Source organism: Aphelocoma coerulescens, chromosome 12 (assembly GCF_041296385.1).
Source record: "Aphelocoma coerulescens isolate FSJ_1873_10779 chromosome 12, UR_Acoe_1.0, whole genome shotgun sequence".
NCBI classification, from domain to species: domain Eukaryota; kingdom Metazoa; phylum Chordata; class Aves; order Passeriformes; family Corvidae; genus Aphelocoma; species Aphelocoma coerulescens.
In genome coordinates, this window is record NC_091026.1 from 18312296 (window position 1) to 18340068 (window position 27773).

Genomic DNA, 27773 nt, shown 5'->3' on the forward strand with positions numbered 1-27773 from the left:
TATCTAGAGCTGGGAACTATTGCACCAAAGTCATGTTCTGGAAGCCTTCATGCAGTGATTTACACTCACTTTGCCTGGAAAGGGCTGTGGAGATGCCTCGGTGCCTTTTGAGGAGAGCAAAGAACAATAAATCAGGCTACTTTGGATTTGATTTTACAACTGGAAAAGACTACACTGATCTTAACAAAACAGAGAGGCCAGTGCTCTGATGCACAGAATTTGATGGTTACCACTCATTTTTGTCATGGAGAAGAAAGGAGCAAATTGTCCATATGCTTTTAAATAGTACTGTCAACACAGTGTATTTCTAAATCAGCCTAATCCCCTCTGCTATAAATGGAAACCATGCTTTCAGTATTTCTGGTGGGAATTAGTTAACTAAGTGCCAAAACTTGCCAAACTGCATTTTATATAAAAAAGGACCTTCATGAATCAAAAGCAGCGTTCAGCTGCACATAAATAGGCTCCCAGAAAAACGTATGCCTTGTAATCACATCTTGATAGTCTAATACCTTGTATAAAATCCAGAAACTATTTTTTGCATCTGACAGTGTTTACAGCACGGAGCCCAAAGTCTGCCCTCCTAGAGTTACTGCTGCATACAACTTTATTTATGGCAAAAAACTGAACAGGCTTCCTGTTTACAACTTGGAGGATGTTTATCTGTCAGGTGTCCAGTTCCAGTCCCCCTTTCTGTGGGAAATAGGATGTGAGAACAAATGTAATCCAAAGTAGAATGTAAATTGTCAAATACCTGTGAACTTGCACGAGGCTCAGCATCCAGTGAGGACTGTCCCTCAGAGTTTAGACCTTCTGTGCAAGGACAAAACTTTGTTTATCCCATTGTTGCCTTGTTTTATGGCTGTGGAGGCAAAGACTGCCTGAAACCAGAGAGAAATCTCAGCTGCACACAGAGCAGGTGCTGGATCAGTATTTTACTGCATTACCTGGAGTGAGGAGGCAAAGAAAAGTCGAGGAGGGGTCGTGTGACATTAGGTTTTAAGAGTCTGGACAAACTGTTCCCATTTGAGGCAAAACAAGGGGGATGCTCCTGTGAACTGGACTTGGTTGGACTGGGCATCCTGGTGTTCAGCCTTTAGATTCCCTCTGGTTATTCTGACCTAATCCACTGCAGGTATATTTAGATCCCGCAGGGTTTCCTGTGGATTATCAGGTGCTTGTTTTGCTTTCAGCTGGAGAGGCCCTTTAGGGGGGAGGTACCTCTTACTATCCACTTGACAGCAGTAGATTTGATGGATGTGATTTACAAAGAGAGGGGGCAAAAATGGAGTAAGTGCTTAGAGCTGACTGACAGCTGCAGTAAATCTAACCCAGTCTTTGAAGAGAAATAACGAGTGGTGGGGCAGATGCAGCCCCATCCTTTCCCTCTCTGTGGAGGCATTTCAGCTTGTGAACAGTGCCCTGACTTTTTCATGTGCTGCTGAAAACCAAACATATGGTTCTGCTCAATGAAAACAACTCGGAATCGCTGTCAGATGAACCCAGATTAAAACCAGAGGAGAACTGTGACCCACTCGGGTGCTGTGGCACTGCTGCCCTCCCACTCAGCTGAGAGCACCAGCACTCAGTGCCTCCTTTCTCCCAAGCTTTGCTGGGAGCACCCTGGCAGCAGGCTAGCAGGAAATGTTCCTGTTAACAATGATGTACGATCTCCAAACACTCTGCACAAGGAAGGAGTTGGTATCGATGTGATTATTTGCTGTGAAGAACACGTTATCACTGCGTGGCCTCGTGCCCAGCCTTTGTAAGGGAGACACGGTCCTGGCACAGCCCCTGTTCTCCTCAGAAATCAGGAGCTGAAGTTGTGCAGCTCCTCTGATAAACAAGTAACCCTGATGTAATGCAGTTTGTCTCCTCTTTCACTGCTTGTTTTCCCAGGACTGTTATCCCTCCTTCTCCAGGGCTTCAGCCTGCCTTCCCTGCAGTTCAGAGCTCCTCCTGCCAAATACATTAGGTGGGAAAGCTGACTCTTCTGCAATATTCATATTCCAGTGCCTCTGCCAATTCCTCTGTTTTACAGGACACAGTAAAGGCTGCCAGCAGAGAGTGAGCCCCTGGAAACCTACAAAATTCCCCCTCAGCATGGATCATTTTAAGCAGCAGAATAGAGGGATCCTATGTATAACATCAGGTGTTGTCCAGCCCAATGGCTGCAGCTTTTACTTAGGGTGCAAAGCTTTGTAAAGCACATCTTGAATTCTCTGGAACAGCTGCAGCTCTTAAATCCCACAGGAAGCTGCTTTGGGTTTCAGGATAGGGTGAGACCAGCCTCTAACTGGCTGCTGACCCTCTGAGTACAGCCCCTCACAAAATTAAGCTTTTTGTAATAAAACCACATAAGGAGATGACTGCACTACAATCATAAAGGGGGCAGTGCTTGAATTAATGCTTTACATTATTTAGAAATATATTGCTTTGTACATATGCAGCATATATGGATCCTAAAATAATTTATAATCCTGAATTTAGGTAGTGACCAAGATGATCCGTGTGCCAGGCCAGTGCCAGTCTGGGGGCTGATGTCACATCTCATATGTTTGCTATCTGATTTCCATGAGTCTGTGATATGTAATATGCATCATGCTTTGCTGTGTTAGGTCACATCTTAAAGATCTGGTGCAACATTTGTCAGCTTCTTTACAGAGCAAAAAGAAGCCCAAGGAAATGTCCTGGTGCACTGCTGATGTTCAGCCAAACGTGCAAAGCTGATAATGTTCAGCAAATGCTGCTCCAAAACCCCAATGGAGTTGGTAGCAAATCTGAGAACTTGCTCTTCCAGAGAAACTGCAATTCCCATTTACAAGCCCCAAATCTTAGTCTTCATCAGATTTAGAATTTTTTTTTTTTGAAGAGTAATGATATTATCTAAAAAGAATGAATTAACGTGGTTTAACAGCCAAAGGAAGGAGCATTGCTGTTGTAAGAGAAAAATCCCTGGGAGAGTTGTGCAGCTTTTTCTACACAACTTTGCTCAAAAGGAGATGAAATCCTTGGAGTAAAAGCCCGTGGTGCTGCTCTGTGCAGCACTGCTAAAGGTTAAGTTGCTGGCTGTCAGAGTTCAGTTATCCATCACATTTCTACTGGGGGAAGGGAGCACCAACTGCTCCTTTTCCAGCTCTGCAGCCAGACTCTCTAAACAATTTCCTGTGCTGGGCTCACATAGGAGACTAAATTGTTTCTAATACAAGGAATGTAGTTAACCACAACCGATAGACAAATACCTTTTCTTATCACTAATGGATTACAACACTTGACTGCAAAAGCAATTTAAACCTTACAAATGGCATATTCCAACCCCCAACAGCAGCTACGCAGGGAGAACTGTTGTTACAGCAGCTTTTCATTTCATCTTTGAATGTTTGCACTGAAAGCTGATTGTATTCTTGTTAAAACATCAACACTATAGCTTTTATCCCCTGTATCTCTGCAAATGATAGCTTCATGAGAATATCCTGTAGCTGTGGACAATATTTTATGCTTAGCAGTTCATACTGACACTCAGCAGCAAAGCAGCAATGGCTCAGGAAGAGTTTAGATGAAAAAAACCCTCTATTTATTAAAACATCTGAGCTTAATATCCCAACATGATAAATGTCATGGGTAAAAGCTGCAAATGTGGATTTACATAACTAATCCCCAGAGACATGAAAGCATCACAGGTAAAATGGGATTTGCCTGACATTGCTTAGCTCAGGGAATGGGGGAATAGAAACAGGAGGGAAAACTCTCCTCTTTCATGGACTACACACCTCATGGTCAGGCAGCAGAATTGCTCCTTCCTCCTCTTCCTCTGGAATTGTCATTTGTATTCCTGTAAATAGTCAGTGTGTGTAGAGGAATGATCCATGATGAGCAGCCAGGATGGTCTCTGTGTGTCCCTTGCAGTGACAGGACCTACAGGGGTTCCCTGTAGGCTCTGTGGATTCCAGGGTGGATCACTGGATATAAGGACCTGTGGCACGCTCTGGGAATTTTCTGCTATTACTAAAGTCCTGGTTTTGTGTTCTTCTACACTTACCCTACTCAAAATGCTAATTACTAACAGGTTATCTCAGCCACAGCTTTAGAGTAAATCTGTGACTGTGTCTACACAAATCAACACTTTCTAACATAAAGCACAAACATTCCTTTTCCATTTACCTTATCCGAATTATGAATAGCTTCTAACCTACAAAGTTATATCTGGCATAAATCATGTCCTTAAGTTGAAATGTGGTATTTCAATATACTGAGCCAAAATCATCCCAGAAGTCACAGGTTTCAGCACTCTGGGGAAGTAAGAAACAAAGCTTTAATCTGAGTTTGGTACCTCAGCTGCCTACTCAGTGACTACCTGAAAGTTCTGGGTGAAATGAATTGGAAAGGTGCATCCTTTTCTAGCTAGTGGTACAAGTCAAAATTGTTTATCAGCTTTTCCTGGGCCGCAAAACATCATGGATAGTAATCATGGGGGTTTGGTGGGGAGGCAAGATGGTGGAGTGAGCAGAGCATCCAGGGACAGAAAGCAGAAAATCAATGAGCAGCTTCCTCTGCACAGAATTCTACCTGCATTGGGTCTCCTTCCCTTCTACTCTGTACCCTTTTAAATTACAGTGAGTGTGAAACACCATCACTGAGAATAACTGTGCTTTACACCTTCTTCACATGAAATAAAACAACCACCCAAGGGACAAGAAAAGGCAGAGTATGGCCCATGGGAAAACGTATCTGGAATAATGGTTTCTTCTGAGTGTGAAAATCCTACTGAGATTGAGAGTTCTACTTTGATTCAGTGACTTGTGGGGAGTGTCTGGTCTGGATCTTAATTCTTCTGCTCCCCAGAATTAATGTCCCAGAATGTGGGGAGTAGTCATGAGCTGCAGGTCTCAGCCTCCTCTGCATTTCAGCCAGCATTCCATCACTCCTCTGCAAGCCATCTTCTCCCTTATAAATACCAGCAGCTCTGGGGCTGAACTATCTTTGCTTAAAGCAGCAGCGACGTGTCAGTGCTATAGATTATGTACATCAATAGATCCTTGCTGGGTAATGGTTCAGTGTTCAGTAGACCCCCAAACATCTTCCCTGAAAACACCTCCATGGTATGTCACTTCCCACTGCAGAAACTCAGGTTTCAGCACAAATGTCAGGCGTGACACTGAAATCCTTCCCCAAACAGCCTTTGGGGGCAGGTCTGGTAGGAGCCCGTGTTTTGGGAGTGGGTGCCAGTTGTTGGAGCCTGCCCTGAGCTGTCACATACCTTCCCCATCACAGAACAGCTGCCAGACTGATATAGCCCCTGCCCCAGAGCCCTGCAGAGCTCACGTGCCCCTGTCTTATCTCCCCAGGGGCTGGAGCTGCTGATACCAAATCACTAAAAATGGCAGCAGAAACAGCAATTCGGGGCTGATCTGACAGCCAGGGCTGAAGGGAAGGCACAGCCCACCCCACCCTGCATTCCTTGGACACCCAAATCTCCCTCTGGGACTTTTAGGTACACACAGAATAAAAGCTTTCTCCATCTGCAACTGATGCACATCTTGCTTTTTATTTAAAGGAGTATTATTAATTGTTAGAAGCAATTAGATATAGCAAGCTATAGTTGAATACATAATTCATGGCTAAATCAATTTTTATTACAATTGGAGTTTTAAGCAGCTGTTATCCATATTATGGATGCTTCCCATTCATCACAGAAATGCAGGTATAGCTTGTTTATAGGGTGCTCTAGATATGGCTCAAAAAGTATTTTAACAAGCTAAGTATTTGTTTTCAAGACTTTTTCTGAAAAGATTCCTATTTTGTCTCAGACTTCTTACTGCTTTCTTAGCCTCCAGGTAACTGATTTATATTTTAAGGATGAGTAAAATGCTAAAAAGCATTCAGTTATTTATGAAGGGATGTTTTCCCTACTTTTCTCTCTCCATTTTTCTGTCACTTAATGCTCTGCCCTAATTCCACTGATTCCAATTCTGATAGAACTGGTTAGCTAGTCTGGTCTAGCATGACCAAAAAAAAAAACCAACCCAAAAAACAGTGTAGGTGTGATCTGTACTTTAATATAAGCTCAGCTGGTCACACTGAAAGTGATGTTTCCCAAATCCTTCCCCTGACCAGCTCACCATAATTTATGTTACATGTGTCATATATTGAATTTTTAGAATTATCTATCTAAATCTTAGTCTAGACAGAGGCACTGTGAAACTACCACAAGCTTCCATCTGTACCTAGGAGCCAGGAGAAGCACTAAAACAACCTGGAGAGGATTACAATTGTGGATTTATTCCCCGCTCCTAGGGAAGCTGCTGCCTTTGTGGTTAAGTCACTCCATGGACTAAAAGCTTGGGGCTCCAGCCCTGCCATAGCCATGAAGGTGGGTAAATAGAGCTGCTGTGAGTCAGCTCTTACAACTGTGACATAACCCCTCTTGGCTTTGCCCTGCTGTGTATTTTTGAATATTTATATTTCACTTTATTAGAGATAAGCTCTGGTGTCAGTGGGAATTTTATTTCTGTGAAGGTCCCCAGGCACTACTAGAGTCACAGTAATAGATGATGAGCCACAGCCTTGGATCTTGTGTGAAGTTTCTGTGGTGGGTTAGAGGTTGAGTAGAACAGAAGGTACCCACTCTCTCCAGTGCAGTCTGTGTATGATGTGTGAAACAACCCCCCTGAAGCCAATACGAGCCCCCACCTTAATGGGCAGCCCTGCTTTTTATCTGGTGAGCTGCTTAAATAAACCTTAGTGTTCTACTGGGAGAGCTGAGTAAGGCAATAACCCCTCAGATGCCCCGTGGCACTGATACAGAGCTGTTTCTTAGCACCTCCTCCAGGCATGAGCTGCTCTGAGGATGTGAGAAAGCCAGAAATGGAAAGAGCAAATGCTCTTTATCCCAACGCAACAGTTGTCAGGAATAACAAGCCAGTTGTAAAACTGTCAAATATCTGATGCTTATGTAAAATACTGTTATTTACCTTCTGCTGCTCAAGTCTGCTCTGCTCCACTCACCCCACTCAGTTCATTTCTCCATTTAGCACTGGCAATAGTAACACAATTAATTTTAGCAGGCTCTCGTTATTACCAGTATTTGATCATTTTCCTTTCCTACCTCCTCCCACTGGAAAAAGCAGTGTCAGTGTCACTGTGCTGACTGCAGCAGAGGAGATCTGTAAGAGCTGAAAATATTTCATGAGGGGACTGCTGTGTGAACTATGACATAAATAAGCACAACTCTTTTTTGATAAAGATTTCAGACTTAGACTATGTGGGTTTTAGAACTGACAGCAGGCACCACAAGAGAGAGCCAAGAAACCTTCCCATGTGACCATTTCTGATGTGTATTTGTTAAAGTATATTCTTATATTCCTGTAAGAAATAGGAATGGAGATGCTCCAGACCCCTCTGACACTGCAGAGCTGAGGGCAGCCTTAGCTCAGTTTTTAGGCAGTAGTTCTGCTCTTGCTGGGCCTTGGGGCCCAAATCTGGTCCCACCCAGAACAGCAATAAAAAAACCAGAGCAAACCTTAGAAAATGATACAGTGTCACTTCAGGCTATGAAAGGAATTGATATTAATTCGAGGTAGGTACAAAAGTTCATGTAAGAGAGACCTTGAGAAGAGAGTGCATCTTGCTGGCTCATCCAGCTCTGTCATCAGGAATCCTTTAACTGCCCGAGTTCAAGCTGAACATTTTTAAAGTGGAAAGAATTTCATCTATGGGCTGGAACAAAAATATTTTAAAGCATAAACAAGACATCTGGTCATTGTGCTGCTATTGCAGATGAGATGTTTGTTTGCTCACACACATTTTGAGGCAGGAAGTACAGAAATCACCCTTGCCCTGACTGCTTTTTATGAAAAGCATATAGAAATTACGTGCACAACTTGCTGAAACTCCTGTCTCACTAAATGAGAAATAATTCATGTGGCTAAAATGAAAACCTTGGAAAGACTACAGCTTTTTTGTACTGCAGTTTGACTCTAACCACCTGTTGCAAGGGTTCAAAATAGTTTCCAGTGTCTTTCCACATCCCAGGGCTCAGTGAAAGGAGTCTCTTAAAAGGGGTGTTTGAAACAATCCCAGTCCCCACCTGGAAAGCAAAGTGAGTGTGAGCCTTCACAGTGGCCTGGCAGCTGCTCCTGTGGAATGCCTCCTGCACTGACAGGGGAGAAAAGGCCATTTTGATTTATAACTGAAATCTTACCTTGGTTTAAGTGTGTGAAGTGAGATATTTGCCCTGGTGCCTCTTAAAATGGATCGGGCATCACTTTGCTTCACTGAACTATTGTACAAAACAGCCACTGCACGAACATCTGTTTAACCAGAAAACCTTCAGTTCCATCTTGAAGAAAAATCAGCTTTTCCTTCCTCCTGCAAACTTCCCTGGTGTCCCCTGCAGCTGTTCTCCCATGAAACAATAGATGGATTCACACTCACCCCAAAAGAAGAGATCACAACCCAAATTACATCCCCCTCAGGGTTACCAAGGCAAGAACACTCTCACTTCTTGCTGACTTGCAGCACAGGGAGCTGCCTGTTCCACCAGCCAGGATGTGTCCACTTGGCCTCTGCACTTGTGCTCTTGGATTCCCGAGTGATCGAGATGGAGATAAATGTGTTTGAGAATAAAAGGTTTTAGCCCCCTCTAAATTCCTCCACAATGTTATCATGGAAGCTGAGCAGCCAGACAAACAGCAGCGAAGTGTAGCTGTTGTCTCTGGAAAATATTCTGAGTGAACTTAAAACTTCAGATGACAGCTTTTTTATTTCTTTGTTATTTAAAGTTTTTCATACACTAAACTACATGCCCTAAACTGATTGTGGTAATGCTCTGCCTTGAGTTCAGTGGTCCAACAATCTGTAGTTTTGCAGTCAGATTCTCCTATTTTGGGAAAATCTACCATCTGTAGGTGAGAGGAATCCCCAGAGACAGAGCTGCCTCTTAATCAGAACTGTGTAGAATGTACTGTACACAATGCCCCAAAGTAAGCCAGTTTATTTAAGGGTGAATGTGAATAAAGTTAGGTTAGTATTTCATCCAGAAGTGAATTTTCAGTTAAGATACATCTATTCTTTGTCACTAACCGAGGATTTATAAAAATAGTTTATAAATAGTCTCTAGATAAGTTACTTGTTGAGGTCCCAAAAGAATTTAAAACATCTTGCCCTGTGCTTTCTTCCCTAAAAAAGCCTCTTCTGGAGAGGTGCATGCTTTATTTTCTTTCCCTTCTGTATCTACTTACTTCTTTTCCCTTCTTTTAACTGTAAAGTCACAGAATTATGTAAGACAACATCTGAATATACATGGATTTTATAACAAGTTAAGTGTATAAAATTATATTAGGTCTGTCTAGAAAGTCTCTAAATGCCTGTCTAATGGCTTTCCCCTACGTGGCTCCTTCTGCTTTACATTTTCTCCCATGTAAAATTATCCCAAGTACCAAAGTGTTAACAAAATGGAATAATATTTTATTGTTCCACTAATTTTCCACTAAGCTTTCCCAATTTGTTTGTTGCTGGGCTATGGCTTTTTTCTTCTTTAGAATTTCAATTAGACTCCACTCTCAGGGTAGGTGGTCTGTAACATTAAACCATCAGGCAATCAGTTTTATGCTTTCCTTTCCAGCTCCGGTTTTCTTTTCCCAAACAACGGTAGGAAATCCTCTGTCTGACATAGTAAAGGGTAAAGAAAAACAAAAATCAGGCCCGTTTGTGATTCAGAGATATGCTCAGTGCTCTTAATGCCTAAAATGCCCCGTGTTTTGATAGAACAAAATACTTTAATCCGAAGGCAATTTAAATGATGGACAAAGTAATGGTTGGGAGAGAACAGCAACAATAAACTGGAGCTTTAGAACTGACCTTGATCTAGAATTTGTTGAATTTGTACATCCAAGCAAAAGAAAACTTTTAACTGTGGAGCTGAACTGTAAACTCGGATAGAATAAATCTAGTTAGATCATGACACACACAAGAATTTACATTCAGAGAAAAGTAATTTTAAATAACTTGGATGCCTGACAATAACACAAGTCTGATGCCTCTCTAAATCACAAAGAGTGGTAGAAGTCAGTGTGTCTCAGTTGCAAAGTCATTACTCCAGGTTCCAAGCCTGTATCTACTCTGCAGTTAATGGTAGAAAATGAAATTTAAAATCAGGAATAGAAAGTGACTGCACTGTAACAAAGTAACAGGAGTATTCTGTAAAGGGAAAAAAAACCCAATGTTTTTCCATTTTCAAACATTAAGATGATGTAGCCTTTCATTTGCTTAAAAAGGAAATATGTAATATTTAGGCAGCAACATAATACACTGTGGTTCACTTTCTCCTGTCAAAATTTGGTTTACTGGGAGAATAAAAGCAGTTGGCAATGTGGATGTTAGGAATTGAAGGAAGCAGAAGCTGAGCTGTTTACAACAACTGTGTTGTTACAAAGTGGGAGACAACTAAAAATCTGTCATTGTTTTCCATAAAATTCTTCTCAAGTGTCAAATACCACAGTTTGGATTCTCTGATGATGAGTTACGGTTTTAAGTATTCAAAGGAAATGGAAAATACATTTGTGCCTGCCATAGATCAGAAAATTTGTTGTTTGTAGATTATTTTCCCATGTTTATGGACTCTTGACACTGAGCAGTGCCCAAGACCCCAGTTGTTGTTTATTTAATGCATATCCTTAACTTTAGGCAAATAAGCAGAACTTTGGCTGTAGAAAAACAAATCCCACACTTAGCCTGAACATATAAAACATGCTTAAGTTTCTCCACTGTGATAGACAACTTATGGGGCAGCTTTTTTTCCAGGGATTCCTGCTCACTACAGATTCTACTACAGGCTTGCACAGAACTTCCAGTAATAGTTCCAATAAATAGTCGTAAATTTACTCTTTATCCCTTGGTTAGAACAGACTTTATGAACGTGGCCATCAGCTCCCATGAACTCCCTCAGTGAAATCTTCACTGCTGACTTCAGCTAGACAGATATCAAATTAATCAAACATTATGCTCATTACTTCAGGTCAGGGTTTGGCTGTCAACTCTTAGCCACTTTTAAAATACTGTCCCACTATCCCTGGAGAAGGGGCTTGCATGGCTTGAAATGTTGTGGATTGCAGTTAACAGCTGATTAACACATGAAGGATAGATACAAACAAAGGCATTTATCCTTTCAGCATGTTTCACTTACACACTTAATTTCCCAGCCCTTTTTCCCCCTGCAGAAGATGATGTACATCACCTGATTGCCTTCGAATAGGAATGGCTGGGGGTGATTATGAGGCTGGTGGCAAAAAGCGGTCAGGACCTTTCCCAAGACCTCCATTTATAGCCTTAATTTGCATTTTCCTACAAGGATAAGTAAATTCTACCACGGTTTATCGCTTCAGTGACAGCTCCCTTGAAGCAGCCATGATAATTGCACTTCTTCCTGAAACGGCAGGAAAACACTTCCTAAGTAGTTAAAAGCTTTTGGGCTTAGTTTTTCTCCAAAGGTTTTCTAAAGGAGGGGAATCAAGTCCTTGCAATCAGACACAAACAAGAGCTCAGCACCAGTCTCTGCATCTTGTTCATACTGAACAGCACCTCAGGCAATGGGATAAACAAATGGAAAGCAAATTATTTTTAGTTATTTGAGATAAAAGGGACAGAGTCAATGACAAGTGTATCATCTTAGTTCTGGCTGTGGGGCTCTGGTTCCTTTGTTCTGTAAATCTATTAAAATTGTAACACAGCATTCAAACCAAGCAGAAAGTCTAAGTGAGGGACTAAGAGGCTATCACTTTAGTCTGGAGAGCTTTCCATTTAGATTATGCACAAAATTCATTTCATTCCAAAAGAAACTCCACAGCACCTTCTCAGCCTCCCAACTCCTCCCTATTTCTGCCTGAGATACATCACTGAAGTTTCTCATTAGTCTAATGAGTTTGGGTGTCTAACAAAGAACCCCAGCAGGGTCTGGGGAAGGCAAGCTGGGGGAAGGAACTGAACTGCAGTGTCAGAGCAGGGAAAGCAGCTTTCAATGGGCTGTAAAGCCTGGAAATGTGCTAGAGGCTGAAATATCACCTACTGCTCTCTCTGCCACCCTTGGCTCTGTCCTGGGTTTGTAACTCGCTTTAACATCGGCTGCTCAGCAGGTCTTCTTGCAGTGAGACAGCCAAAAACTGGGCAAAAAACTTGCTTTTGGGTCAACTTAGAAGCAGAGAAAGAGAACATTTTAATTAGCAGCAGGAGGTAAAACTGGCTAAAACTGAAGGAGAAGGTTCTCGTTGCTAGAGAAAGGTTTGTAATAAAACAGTGAATAATTCCCCTGCTGCAGAGGAAACTTTGCCTACAAAGGTTTTAAGGGGAAAGAGGGAGGCCAAAATGAAGGGAAAACAATGAAAGGCTGTATTAAAAAGAAGTGGCTCAGCATGTCCTGGCTCCTTCAAACACAGGAAGGAATCACAGGGCTGGCTGTGGGAACACTGAAATTAAAACAAGAGCTGCTAGCAGGACACTTCTGAGCTGTGAGTGCAGCTGAAGAGAGCTCAGTGCATCTGCCCTGTCCCCGGCATCCAGGGGGCCAGATTTTCACTCCAAAATGAGAGTTAGGGATTCTTGACAAGCAAGCAGGAGAAGGGAAACACCACTAGCAGAGAAAATACAAAAGTGAGAATTACGTAAATTCATATTTTATTCCTGTTTTATTGTGGTTAAGGGAACTGCCTCAACTCAAATATGGGAATATGACTGGGTGCAAGGCAGCGACAGTGGCTCCAAGAGGTGCAGCTTCCAGAGCTTCCCTGTGTGCCAACAGACTTGGTTTTTCAGCAACACTTCATATTCTGTGATTCTATCATTACCTAGCTTTTGTTTGTTTGGATTTAGGATGAACCAAGCTTTAAAGAGTCTGACACACGTGGGTTTTCCTTCATTCCATGATTTAAAAATTCTTTGTAACTACAGACAAGAGATTTCTTTAAGACTTACAAAATAGGAATGAATTCTGACTGAACTACAAGGGAGACATAAATAAATATGCAGTCACTGGAGTATCCTGACAAAACAAGTATTTTTTTTTTCTCTGCAAGAAATTTGCTTGGGGAAAAAAAATAAGTGCTGTACAGAAAAGGGGTTATTTGTTCTCAGGGTTTTGATGAAGATGATGAACTTTTTCTTCTTTTTTTTTCGCTAGAAGGAATCACAATTAGCCAGAAAGCAATGGTTCATCTCCACATGTCACACAGCTAGAAGAGGCTGATCATTTTCCATTTCCATCCCCTCTGTCTGTAGATCAGGATAGGTACTTGGGGATTTCCAAACAGGACCTGGTCTGAGCCAACAGTCTGTGTCCAGTTTACAGCTGGAGTGGCCATGGAAGCCTTGTATTTCCCACCATGACCTTCTCCTTGGCAAACCACAATGTTTCTCCATCCAAAACCATGATCCCAGAAATACAGGCCCTAAAATCCCCACAATTTCAGCCACTAAATATAAATTTTTTTTTGTCCATGATACTGCTTCTTATTTATAAACAGTAATAGAGCTTTAAGTAGCAAAAATACAAATAATCACCTTATTCACTGCATTCATGAAAGCCCTGCCCAGAGCCCCTCACCATTTGCTGTCAGATTTTGGGCTTAAGAAGAGAGGCTTGTTAAAAGAAAGGAGAAAAAGATTTCTGTTTAGAAATCAAGTTAGAGAAAAACACTTCAGAGAAGGCTGCAAGGGTGGAGATCAGATGAGCTTTGTGTGTTTCTTCAGGAGGAAAAAGAAGTTATGCAATTCTAAGCAGTCATGTGGTATGGCAGCTGCTAAAGTTACGGCTAATTTTTATTAGAGCTGGCCAGAGCCAGAAAAAGGTCTGCTTTATAAGCAAGACCTTTAAAGAAGTAAACTAAATCTTCCTGAGCTGGGAGGCCTGCAGAACTGAGAAGCAAAAAATAGCACTAAAAAGTTCTTTTTTTTTTTTTCTCTCCCCCCACCTTCAAATGATTCAGGAAACATTTTCACTCTCCCTTCCTGTCGCTGGTTTCTTTCTCATATTCATCCAATCAATCAAACAGATGGATAATATTTACCAGTTTTCAGCTCAAATTCCTGCTTAGCCCAAAGGACTATTCACATGCCCGATGTGTGTGAGCTTTTATTCACCCAAGGCAGACATGTGGCTCTGGCTGACCCTGCTGGGAGCAAAGGGCTGGATTAGCTGCTCTCCAAAGGTCCTCTCCAACCTCAGCCATGCCGTGATCCTCTGCAACATCCAATGATTTTACTCTGTTTGATAGAATTGGAGGTGGGATTCCAGTATTCCCAGTAGCCTTGTGGTATTTTCCAGCACTGAGCACCTGTGGCTCCTGTCTTTGAAAATCTGTGCAGGAATTAAACTGGATCCTGAGCCAGGCTCCATCCCCAAACCTGTTCCTTGCTTTCAGCTTTGCACACTTTTGTGCCCTTCAAAGTCATGTGGGTGATGGCAAAAAATAATAAAGATTAAATGCAAAGGCTACAAGATAAAATTCACCACACTAAGGAGACCAGACATGACTCTTCGTATGTCATCTAATCTCTGTCCAAAGAGGATTAATTTTGTACTGCTGTTAAATGGAGCATATAATTAAGCTGTGGATACTCCTCTGGGGCTGTGGATGGTAACTGTGCCAGTGTGAGAGGGTACAGAGGAAAGGCTGCTGCAGGGATGCTGTTCCTGAGATCCACTGGTCAAGTCCCACAGTAAGGGATCTACAGATTAGTGATTTGTTTTTTAAGAGTATTTTAACACCAGGCTTAATTAGACTATGGAAAAGGGGCTTGCACTAACAAAAGATAGTTTTCCATACTCTGACTCTTTTTTACCACCTGCTTTGCACAGCTGAAGCACATTTAATGTATAATTTAAACTGGAGATAAGACACTTGCACCATTTGCACTCTTTGGGACTAGGAATCCCCTGCTCCCTCACAAAAGGGATTTCATGCACACAGGGATGGGATGTGTCTCCACCATTTACTGCTCTGCCCACACAGCCCTTCTGTACCACTCCTGCTCCACCCCAAAGTCCCAACTTTCCTTTTTGGAAGTAATAATCCCCCACACAACCTTTAAAACCCAAATTCCCCTTTCAGAGGTAAATTCACTTTAGAGATATAAGACTTTACAGAGAGAAGCTTCTTTAAAGATGTTACACCTTTATATGAAAGCTAACATAACACAAATTTACTTTGGATACTAAAAATGCATAATAAAAGTCTTAAAAGGAAAATACTGTTTTCATTTAAAAGCCCCAGTGGTGAAGCAAAATTTTTCTACTACTATTATTGTCAGCCCAGTCCCATTTGTATTTATGAGAGCCTAAAAACTTTACAAGTCCTGAAGTTGCACTTCGTAGTGGAACATAAAATAGACTATATTGTTTTGAAATATATCAAAACATACAGAAAGTAAAGGAGCAGTCAACAATGATGGAATGAAATTCCTGATGTTGATAAGTTGTCCCTTCTCAGTGTTTAAAGCCCAGAACTGCAGTTAATTGTGGATAATTTTTCATAGTGTAAAGAATTAATTAATTAAGCAAAGGAAAAAGGCTTATATATGAAGGAGAGCCATTATTTCTATACAATTTGCTAAATGTCTTTTGAGCACTCTGCTTTTCCAGGTTTTCCTGTCTGGAGTGTTTCTTGTCCTACCATACCCTCACATTTGCCAGCTTTGATGAAACAAACAAAAATCCCCACACCCAGTACTGGAATTGATTTTGTTTACTATAAAACACCTTATTTGTCATTAAAACTACAAAGACCACTAAGCAGAAGAGATTTGGTTTTGTACTTCTCACTAGAACAGCACCATGCTCTTGTTCTGAAGACAACTCCCTCCACCAAAATTACCCAGGGCTGAGCTCCAGGATCAGGATTTGGGATCCCCTGGTAGATTTGGTCATTCTCCCACACTTGGCATTTTCCATGTTTGCTGAACGAATTCCATTTTTAATTCCAAATGACGAGTTATGCAAATGTGACTTGAGTGCCTTTTGAATAGTAATGGTCTGAGCTTGATCCTTTTGTCAGTTAATTTGCACTTAGTTCATGCATATCTTTAACCCAACTGGCATGGTAATGTGCCACATATGTACTAAATTAAGGATGATTGTGCCTGATTGCCCAATTATGATACCAAATGTGTCAAAATAGTTGATAGGACATTCTGTGTGTTTTCTCTAAAAAGACTCCACGCATTCAAAAATCTAAAAATAAAAGCTAACAGTTAATCATAATGGTTTGGCTTGAAATGTAGAAAACTGAAGAGATGATTGAAAATGCAAGGAATTGTACCATATATGAAAAGATTAAATTGTCCCATTGTTATATGCTCTATGTGCATCCTTTAAAAAAAAAACCCAAAATTTGTTGGGAGTCTGACACGTTTCTCTCTGATGAATTACAGAGGATGAACCAGATATTTCTCACTTCTTTGACAGAGTAATGATTCCTAACCCCAAATTCTGGATTTCTCAGGTGGTTTGTATTTTGAATTCATCACAAGTGTCCTGGGCATTGCAGCACCAGGACTGTTCCTGCAGCACTTGCTGCCACACCAGGCTTGGAACAACCTCCTCACCACAGGGTTGGGAGAAGGGAACACAAGGCAGGCAGGCACCCACCAAGAGCTGGATTATCCAGGCAATTAGCAAGGATTGGTTTAGCAGAAAATGGTAAACACAGCTGAGGGAGGATGGATGAGGGAATTCATGAGCTCTGGGATCAGCACGACAGGAGTCAGTGGAATGAGTCCCTGACTTCATGTGAGATTTGACTGGAAATCATCAAAGCAGTTTGCATTTCCTCTCCAATCCTGCTCCTTGTGGTCCTGGACAAGTTAACCACAACAAAGAGAACCAACTCCTGGGGCAGAGCATTTGATAAATAATCTGTGACTTTCACTGTGTTTTAAAGCATCCTATCAGTAGGACTTTTCTCCCAATTTTTCCAACCTCACAGTAATGAAAAGTTTGAGGCAAGGGAACCCAACCTGAAAAGAAAATTCCTCATAATCGCTTCTCCTTTTCCTCAAGAGCAATTTCCTGTTGAACTGCAATTCCAACACAAACATGAGCAACATTATTTAACTTCTCTGCAAGGACTGTGGATGCTCCATCCCAGAAAAGGCATTCCTCCCAATTCCAGTAGTGGCAATTCTTTTCCTGATTTGTGCAGTTGTCACAGTCCCCATCGCAAGAGCACTGAAGGTTTTATGGGACAGATTTCATGCTGGCTAAAGACTGAAATGGTTGTTTTCAAGCAGACTGTGTGAGCAAGGAAAGCAAGAGTGGAGGGAAGTGAAGGGTAGAAAGGACCCACACCTTAATCCCATTAATTAAAGATGTGTTACACATAAGGGATCTATTCCTGAGTTTAAGAGAGCTTTTTTTTGATAATTTCATTACCTCTTATTCATTCAACACGCCCTTGACAATAATATTCTAAGCTTCCACACATTCAAAATGCCCACATTACACTTAGGATCAGCATGCTGTGGACTTCTATTAAAAAGAAGAAAGAAAAAGATAGTGTGGAAATTTGAGGGGAACTCACACTTTTCTCAAAAGCTGCAGTATGAAATGTGCTTATAACCCGAGCTCTGCAGCCTCCAGGTCAGAGATCATTACTCCATAATACTTGAAACAACACTGCCTTCTCTGTTTTCAACACTTCTATTTTTGTTCCATCCAATTTATTTTTCTGGTTTTGTCTGTGCGAAGAACAATATTACAGTATTGAGTGTAAAAATCCTGTTGCACCTCTTTGGTTCATTCTCTGGCTCGTCCCCTTGCTTTCCCCAGCTCCCTGCCACAGCTCAGCCTGCAGTATGAAATTGGTATGAAATAAATTTATGAGAGGAAAAAATGCAGTGATAACCAAGGCCGCCTGTTTTCATTTACATTTTCCTCTTTAGGTTGTTATTATTACTCCCTTTTGACCGAGCTGTGGTATCTGTGTTTCAGCACAGGCACGATGCTGCTTTGTGAGACACCATTAACAGATATGGACAAAGGCCTTGGAAAGTTTTCTGGGAGCATAAACTCCAGAAAGAGCTGACTCTGCTGTAGCTGCACTCGCTGCCCCGCCGTGCTCGCTCCCCACAAATGCTCTCATGTGCTTGCGTGTCCTGGCAGGAACTGCAACAGCCAATTTTAAGTCACTGTCTGAAAATGTTTTCTTCTAGAAAATTAATTCCTGAGCATACAGAGCTGCACAGTAAATCTTGTTTGCAGAGCTGAACTTTTCCATTCATGACAATGGAAGAATTCTGTTTAATCTGTATCCTTGTCAGGGTTCAGCTGGCACCGAGTGTCCCGCAAGGAGCTGCAGGCTTAGGATTATCCTGCTGAAGCTGGCATAGTTTTAAAAAGTGCTCACCAGCAAATCAGAATTTAAGGCGGTGTTCAGATAGTAATTTTATTGACTGATTATTTGTGGAAGCTGCCTGTGAGTGGTGATAAGCGAGCAGGGCACCCAGGGCAGCACAAGCATGCACTGACAGTGCAGCCAGACAACACACCGAGGCCTTTCAGCCCACAGGCTCAGTCTGCTGGAAAAACGAGACCCATCACGCACCACCAGACCACAAGGAATGTTTCTTCTTTTATTCATTCACTCAGTTTTCAAGCCATCCTCGCCTCAGTTTGTGTCACTGGCAGGGAGAGTTCACGCTGCTCCTGCCAGAGTGTCCTTTCCTACCATTCCTCTGTGCCTGATGGACTTTTTCTGCGCTGATGTGACTTTTCAGAGGCTGTGCTGTTAACACAGCTACCAAATTAATCTCCCTGAAATCCACCTAACCCCCTCCTGTGAGCAGAAAGTGCCTCAGCCAAAACACCACACTTACTCCAGAGTGAACAGGGAGCCTGCAGCAAACGGCAAATTTTGTTTGTACATCCACAAGATTTGCTAAAAAGTTTCATTGTTCTCGTGTGTAATCTGTGAAGAAATGCACGTCCTGGAAAAGCAGCCTGTAATTTGTAGCACGAGTGTGCTTTGGGGAAAATCAATCACATGAACTAAGACGTGTTCTCAACTCCTAAACTAATGATCCTTCCTGTGAGCAGCATGAAACACCGGGCGAGTCCCAGATGGCATAAATCCTCCAGGTTTCAGCAGAGCTGTGACAGTTTATACTACCCCAACAGTACCCTAATTGTGCTGCAAACTTTTTAAGGTGGCGAGCAGTCAGCCTTTCAAAAGCCTCCTTCTTCCCAAGCAGTCCCAGAGCTAAACAAACAAATTTACCAGTTAGTGAGAGGAGAATGCCAGATTTAATTAATAATCTTTCAGGGCTGATGTGCTTAAAAATAAAAACTCTGAAAATCTAATTTTGTCTTAAGAAACGCCAAGCAGCTGCGTAGAGGCATTCAGGGCTGGGACCTGAACCAACTTCTGTTGAGAGAGGAAATTAGGACCATTTTGTTGCCCTGAGAAAAATGAAATCTATGAGAACAGTAATTCCTTTGCAGAAAAAATCAATAGTTTCAGCATGTTTTTAACGTGGCAATTTGCTACGGAACATCTTAACAATACCTCCAGTAAATCACCAGCTGAAATCAGCTGCTGGCTTTGAATGTACAAGTACAGAACTGCATGAAAAATATGTAGTCAAAGCAGAGGAAATCTCCCAGAATCATGACTTCCTCACTCCTAAAGTCACTGTGAAAGATCTGAAAACAGATACAGGTAAGAAGCTTTGGTTTACATAGAGAAGTTACAAAACCACCAAAATCCAAATCTTCAACCCTAATCTGGCAAGAACTTCTAGAACTTCTTTCCCTCTATGCCTCAGATTACCCATTTACAGAGTAAGGATATTATTAAACAGCGAGGGGAAGTTATTAAGCAGTTAATAGCCATAACATGATGTTCATAGTCCTATGTAAATATCACTATTCAACAGATTCTGTAAAAATACAAGAAAAAGGCTATTTCTCTGTATTTGTTACACGCTGTTCTGATGACTGAGTAGCACAGACCACGCAACATTCATCTTGATTTTTGTCATTTAGCAGTAGCAACACAGACCTCACAGTGCCATTACTTATTTCAATGATATAAAAAGGGACAAAAATTTGCTTTTAAAGAAAATTCAAGTCAATTCTTAAACCTGATTAACTTTTCATTTAACCTCCTGAAAAATGTAGAACAGGAAATCCAAATTACATAAGGAAAATACGTTTAAAAATTATCGCTGACACAATTCCGAGGTTATCTCTGTATCGTATTGTCAGGGGATAGAATTTGCAAGCAAACAGCAGTAAAGCAAACCTTCTGCTATCAGCCCTGAGCAGTACCCTGGATGTGTCTGGATTTCACTTTACTTAATCCCTGCTCAGTAATTAGAAATGTTGTGGCAGTTCTGAAAAGGAGAAGTGACGCTCTTATTTTATATGTGCTCCAAAACACATCCACCAGAAGATCTGCAGCAAAGAAACATTTTCCAAAAGGAAATCGAATGATTCATGTTTTACTTCATTGTGAATTCTCTGTGATGGATGCTGGAATTAATTAGGGAGATGTTATGCTCAGCAGCTTACAGTGGAATAAGAATTCTTTGTGAAAGAGTCTATTCAAAATCATTGAAGGAACAAGGTAAAGAAGTTCTAGATAGCTAAATTCAGTCCTAGAGAAGTAAGCTGCCATCTTTCCTTACCATTTTTTGTGCATTTGAAAGCAAATGTGACCTGCTAGGATGCCCTGCTCTGTGCCAAGTCCTCCAGCTGTGTCCTGCTAGTTACAGCTACATCTGTAAATCATTTTTGAGTCAAACTCCCAAATCAAAACTTTGACAGTGGGAAGGTTATAAAAAAACTTGCCTCTAGAAGGATGGCACCACTGGCCATTACCTAATTCTCACCTAGAGAGTTTACAGGTATTTCAGTTAGCTAAGAAAATCAGACATTAGGGTGATAAAGCTCACTTAGATGCCTTGATGCAGGAGGTGTCCCCTTTTTCCTTATCCAGAGTAAGGTTAGATACAGTGTGCTAAATATAAATTGCAGAGAACACAGGATGAAACAGCTGCTCTCAGGAGCTGGTGTCCACAACATCTGTATTTTGAGGGCTCTCTTCTAGAGCACTCGAGTCTAGTGCTGTGAACTGGATGCCTGTAGTGGCTGGGCTGCATGAAATGAATTAATTTATCTAAAAAAGAATTCAATTAGCACTCTTGGAGACTGCTCCACAATGGGAATCAAACCACATTAGCTGGGCATCACTCAAGGCTTGCTTCCACAGAACATTCCTGATCCAGAGCGAGTTGCTGATCTGGAGGCACACAAAGCCAACACTTGGGAAACAATGTGCTCCATTTTCATCAGCATTTTGTGTATATTTAGAGGTGAGAAGAGTGAAGATGACAATGAGTTTGTGGTCAGCACAACAAGAGCTGTCAACACGTCAGCCCCATGTCAACACATGGGTTCCCGCTACCCTTGGCGTGTTATTAATCCAACAAATCGCTTAATGCCTTTATTCTGGGCTTTTCTCTTCTCTGAAAATGCAGCTTGAACTGTGCAAAAGGCTCTGCACTAACACTGCTGGCACAGGCATGGCTCTGCTCCATGAGGGGACACAGCAGGAAAGCTCACCTAGCCTGTCCTCTCGTGTCCTTCTCAGTTCCTCTGGACAAGAGCGGGACTTCATTCCTCAGCCTGGACAAACACTAAGCTTGGGGAGCAGTAAGGAAGGAGCAAAAATAAGATCAGAAGGAAGGAGGTCCCTTGCAAGAGAGCAGATGGTGCAGAGCCCACAGAGGCTGGCTTCCCTTGGCCCCTGCGCTGTGAGCCAGGGTCACTTCCACAGTGCTTGTGTGACAGTGCTTGTGCTCACGGAGCCTGAACCAGACCAGGACATTTCCTAACCTTGGGGTATTTGATCTCCCAGAGATTTTGGTTTTCATAGGGTTGTTTGGTTTATGTGACTGTGCACTACTTCAGAAACGGATGTCAGCTTTCCAAGGAGGCTGTGGGGGAATTCAGGCTTACGGGAAACCTTTCAGTTCAAACAAAATCGCAGAGTTCTCACAAAACTGTCCAGAGCTTTTCGCAATTATGTTACATCACACACAGAGTTTGAGCAACTCTGGATCATTTCACAGCTCAGCTTCTTATCTTTTTATAGTTCTGCTACTGTGGCTCCATTCTTTCCCATATGAAGAAACTTAATTAATACTTTATGCCCTTACTAAATTGTGAATACAATTTACCATAACAGTACAGAAAAAGGCAAATACACTTTGTCCCCTGCCAACAGAAAATCCTTAACAGCTGTTTATTGCTCATTTGCAAAACATAAGAGCAATGGAATTCCATTACTTAGAGAAACTGGCCGTTCCATGATACCCTTGGCAACAAACACTGCACTTATCTTTTTGAACAATAGACTCTCAAAGTTTCTCCAGCCTACAAAAATAAGACAGTGAGGAAGACTTTTTCTGAACTGCAAAATGCCAACAATGAGAACTGACTCACGGTCAGCTGCATTTTGTTTCATGGAAATGAACCTTTTTCTTGCTCTCTCCCCTCCCCTCAAAAAGAAATTTGCTCGCTGCAAATTGAGAGGAAAGTTTCATGCAACCATCTCTTTCACAGGAAGAGCTTTTTATTGAGGTCAAGACTTTGGCCAAATGAGTAGAAATTCAGACTGCAATCTAAGTAATGTAAGAGCTCACAAAAAACATTCATGGAGTGACTTAGGTTTATGATAAACCATGGAGAAATCACAGAGTGGAATTTTCCCTGACTGTTCAAAACTTCAATACCAAGAAAAATAACGTCGTGCTTTACAGCACAGATATTTCACATATGGTTTTAACTAAATAACTCCCAAGTTTCCAACAGCTTAAAAAAGAACTATCTATGGCATACCAGAGAGATGCGAGCTCCTCAGAAAGTCAGGACATGCACATACCATCCATAATCTGGTTTCTATATTTAGGGAAGGACTATACCTAAAGCCCTGGAGGTCAGCACTGAATCAAGGCCAGCATATTTTCACAGACATATCTTCTAGACAGTGTTTACCACGGTCCACTTCTCCCAAACCCACAGCAAACATGCCATGTGAAGACCTGAGCTGCAGCTTGCACTATTAAAAGGCAGTTTGTTCACATACCTCAATAATCCTGTCGTGGATTTGCAGCCCTCCTTCCTTAGCAGCAGGCCCAGTGTCAACTATTTTCGATACAAAAATTCCTTCGCTAGATGACCCATCCTGATTGTCCTTCAAGGATGAAAAGGAAAACACATTATTGCCCCTCTCATCTGCCTTCAGCTGAAGCTTGTCCATGTCACAACAGTGCATGTAATTTGAGAGAAATATTCTTATTGATGTCTTAATATGGAATTACTTTGTGCTAATGAGAACACCTGATACTCCTGTTTTGAAAGACTAAGCAACCAGGGACGGACTTCCATTAGGCAAATTAGTTGCTTGATAATCATTTTCCTCTGACTTAGGCCAGCTCAGGAGTAATTGTCACTACAATTATTCTCAATGCAAAATCCAGTGAGACACAGCCTGTTTGCACATCAAACATAGGACAACGGTGCAATTTTTATTTTTAGTTGCACAGCTTTTCCTATGGAGACTTAAAAATAAACCCATGAAAACAACTTACACCTAACAAGGTATTTTCATATTCCTGTGTATTGTGCTTCTACCAACACAGAACAACGTCTCAGAAAGTTGAAAAACTCTAAAGAAAGAATAACTTTCAAGTGAATTCACTAGGAATAAATCGTGATCAATGTCAGATTTCTGAGCAGCCAAGAAGTAGTTCTGAATACTTTCTAAATTACTAGGACAAGGTATAATCCAGTCCTTGATCTAATTAAAGTCATATGCAGCAGCGCCAGCCAACAAGCATCCAGAAAAAATACATTAGTGAGTGTGTAGTGCAGGAAACATCTGCTGAAATCACAGAATTCAAAAGTAGGCTGTTTAAGTTCCATCCCTTCACCTGCACAGAGGGCTGCTGCATCTCTGGTGGAAAGGAGAGTAAATAACTTTTTTTTTTTAATGGAAGGGGCTAAAGTTGTGGCTCTCAACCCATGAACATCACAGAAGATTATGGTCTGAGAAAGAGACACCATGGGTTTGATCATTTTGGGAGTGGCACTGCACCAGGATCAGTGCTGCTGGCTGTGATGATATGCAAGAATAAACAGGCAGTGAGAGAAAAGGCAGCGTAGTCAATAGACATCCATACCAATCTCAGTGGAAGAACTGCTCTGAAAGAATCCCAAGAGGACCAAATGCTTGTCAGCAACATTTTTCCTCGAGGTGTTGACCTACATAGTGTTCCCAACTGCAAAGGGCAAACGTATTTTAACAATTAACATACCACGCATGGCCGGCCACCAATAATATTAAATCCAAGAGATCCAGAGTCCCGATGCAGGACCAGAGTCAGTGCTTTTGTTTCTTCACCCTACAAAGAACAGATAAACACATTCAAAACATTGTGTGGGGGGGGGTAAAACAGAACAGGTAATACTTCTACCCAGCTTTTTTGCTGGGCTGGTTTCTCTCTTTTTTTATCCCTTTGTAGTTTAGAGACAAATGTTTGGAATAACTTTGCAGGAGCGGAGTCAGCAGCTCCCAGTGGCTGCTCCATCCACCCCACTGAGTTCCAGCAGCAGAACCACCCCTAAGATTTATGTGTCTTTTTTATTGAGATCTACAGTGAGACAATTAACAGCAACAGAAGAGGTTTATATGTAATGCTGGTTCCTGCAACTACTTGACCCAGTCATATGTGATGTGTTATGTAAAATACTCCACGCTCCCAGCAGTCAAACTCTTTGACTTTTCCAGTGCTTGGGGGCGACTGAATCTTAGGACTGGGTCCTTGCATTGCCTCTCTCTCCTACTGGCTACGTGACATTGTTTTAAGCAGTATCAAACACAGCGTTGTACAACAGAAATTCTCTGAAGAGTTTTAGAAAACAGCATTAAACAAAATTGCTACACATTTTGCCACAGGCCCAGAACAGCAATTGCTATTCATAGCACCTGCTGTGCATAATTTTTTTTTCTCTGGCATTTTAAGACTAGCAAAACAGAAATCTTCCATCACTGAAAATCATTATGTTAATCCCTAAAATATGAAATTCTGCAGTGAATGGTTGTCTGGCCAAACAATGTACAACAAAGATACAGTGGAAGGACGTGTACTATTTGGGGGGCTGTGTGAACAGGCTCTGTTATCCTGGTCTCTTATCCCAGCTTGTTCGTAACTACAAACTCCTACAAAATGTCCTTTATGACACAGGGATGCTACTTAGGCCTATTAACTTTCATAAAGACAAAAGTAAGTGCAGGAACTGTTAAAGACCACTAAATGTTCACAATGTTCTCTCTTCAGTCTCAATCTAGTGGTTGTTATTTACAGCACAACAAACAACAGCAGAGCACTACAAAAAGCCCTCTGAACAACAATATTGTTTGTAGAGATCAGAATAGGATCAGTATGTTCTTCTAGAGATACAGACAAACTTTTCTACCTCCAAAACCATTTTCTTTGTTTTATCCAAAGGGTGAAAAAGTTACGAACACAAAAAAGTTTGAGGAAGTTATCTTACAAGTCTGGTTTTCATAACCAATTAATGACAAAAATTGCAACAGTTACATTGTAATTCAGTGCAGATGGTTTTAGTTTGTGCATTTTTCTTCTAACATGTCAATTTGAAGTTGTCAATCAAATATTAATGTCTATTAAAGTCATAAAAAATGTCAAAGTAATCCTGGATTACTGAATTACTCCCACAGATTTGGGATGATAAGGAAGCCCAATTCCCTGCCAGTGTGAGCTGGCAGAGCTTCCCTGACCGCACGCTCTGAGCTCCTTCACAAGGGAGCTGCACCAACAACTCCACCTGAAAATGTGCTTTGCAACTTCTATGTCAGCTTCTGATCATTATCTTCCCTAATGATCGAATAATAAATAGACTTGGACCTGATACAGAGGAATATGAGCAAACTCTAAAGGCTGATTTTATTTGAATCTGCACTTGGCAGCTGTGAGAACCAGGTACTCAGAGGAGGACTGAAAAATGAAGTAAAATCTATTTCCTTGCAAGTCTACAGACCTAGACCTCAGACAGGATTTCAAGGAACAAATTTCCAGTCCTGTGAGACCACTTTCAAGGACTGATGATTCTGGATTTGAAAGACAAGCACATGCTAGTACTACTGTTTCCTTCTATTATCCCTATTTAAGAAGGTAAATCAATTAGAACAATCAAAAAACAATTACAACATTGCTCTCAAGACACTTGCAGTAATTAGAGTTGCCTGTTTTCATTAAAGCCTCCTTATGTGGCTTTGATTTGACACTTTTCTACCTGGCTGAACAAGTGTTAAAGCAGATGGGATTGAATCAGCCGGGTGGTGAGGGAAAAGAAACAACTAATGCAGCTTTCTGGAGGTACTTCTGAAAAAGTACTTCTGTCTACAGGGGTTTTAAAGACATTCCCAGTCCTTTCTGGGGGCTTTGTGGGGTGTCTCCATGTTCCCCATGGCAGCAGTCCCATCCCACCATTGGTGCGGAACTGCCCGGCCCCGGGGAGGCAGCAGCACCTCGCTGAGACGCTTGGCCACTGCTGCACATCCACATCTCCGGTCTCAACAATTCCTTCAACAACCTTCTCCTTCTCTTCATAAGGAAGCCACAATGCAAATGATTTTTCCAGGGCTCTGCCTTTCTCTCCCCCTCCAATGTCTCACGTTCCAGCAGAGCAGTCATTGAACAGTGAGGTAACTGTGGAAATGCGACGGCCAGGGGCCAGCCCTGCCCCGGCAGCTGCTCCAGCAGCAGATCTGATGCTTCCTGGCATGTTGTATTCCCACAGCTGAACAGAACTCTTAAACATAATTCTTGAAATTACTGCACTTCCCAGCTGAGTAATGTGCAGCTAATAGACTGCCTTTCCCTTTAGATAGTGGAAGACTAATTTCTTTGGTAGTGCTGTGGCTGAGGTCTGTCTTCACCAGAGGAGGCACCTCAGCTCCTTGTTCCCTGGTGGAAGGGCTGCCAGGACCAGCCTGGCACATCCTGCTTGGGGACAGGCTGAGAAAAACACATCTTCTTGTTTTAAAGGACTTCATCTGGCTCTTACAGAATTCAAACCTGTGTTACCACCACCACAGAGGTCCTGAATGTCAGATCATAACTGGTTCCTGCCTGGACGACACATTTAAAGTCAGTCCCTGTCTCTGGTTGCCAGGAGAGCAGAAGGGTTTCCACCCTGGGCTGTAGCCAGCACTGTCAAAAGCTTCCGATTCCCTCTCCCCTTGTTCCTTCCCGAAGGACTTTGTCGGCTGTGTAAATAAGGGATTGACCAGATCAGCTTATCAAGAGGTGTGCACAGTGCTGTGTTTCACCAAGGATTAAGCCTTGTTTGAATTGTACAAGTTTTTCTCTTGATTGTTTAGACTTTGATATTTCAGGATTGACATGTCTGATTGAAGGAAATACTAATTTTGAGTGAGACACACCACCTTCCCCACCACTCCCTCCTCAAGCTCATCCTCAACAAGCCTATCCTCCTCCCTGCAAGGAATAAACAGTCATTCTCCGAATAAACCTTTGAACTGTACACAGTAAAATTAAAGTGTTCCCTCAGTGACAAAGAATGCACATGGATAGCACAACTGGGGCCACTTAAGGCACATCTACCTGCTTAAGGGCCTTAGAAAATTGTGAGATGCTTACAAATGAATGTGTGTATAAAATAGGTATTTTATTTATGT

At 41.8% G+C, this 27773-nt stretch overlaps 1 protein-coding gene and 1 long non-coding RNA gene across 3 annotated transcripts in view; one reads left to right on the forward strand and one right to left on the reverse strand.

Annotated features, from left to right (window-relative positions):
* Positions 1 to 27773, reverse strand: part of PDZRN3 (PDZ domain containing ring finger 3) — a 130955-nt gene that overhangs the window by 99823 nt on the left and 3359 nt on the right. Inside the window, exons 2-3 of the mRNA XM_069027456.1 lie at positions 24364 to 24450; positions 23133 to 23240 (exon numbers count right to left, since the gene is read on the reverse strand). Coding sequence (XP_068883557.1) covers positions 23133 to 23240; positions 24364 to 24450 — 195 coding nt within the window. The remainder of the gene's footprint in view (positions 1 to 23132; positions 23241 to 24363; positions 24451 to 27773) is intronic.
* LOC138117318 (uncharacterized) overlaps positions 1 to 27773 on the forward strand; it is a 212321-nt gene that overhangs the window by 6473 nt on the left and 178075 nt on the right. The window contains exon 2 of one of the 2 annotated variants that reach the window (XR_011154615.1): positions 6295 to 6370. The exons of the other annotated variant lie outside the window; for it this stretch is intronic. This is a non-coding gene — a long non-coding RNA (uncharacterized lncRNA). The remainder of the gene's footprint in view (positions 1 to 6294; positions 6371 to 27773) is intronic. 2 annotated transcript variants of the gene reach the window in all.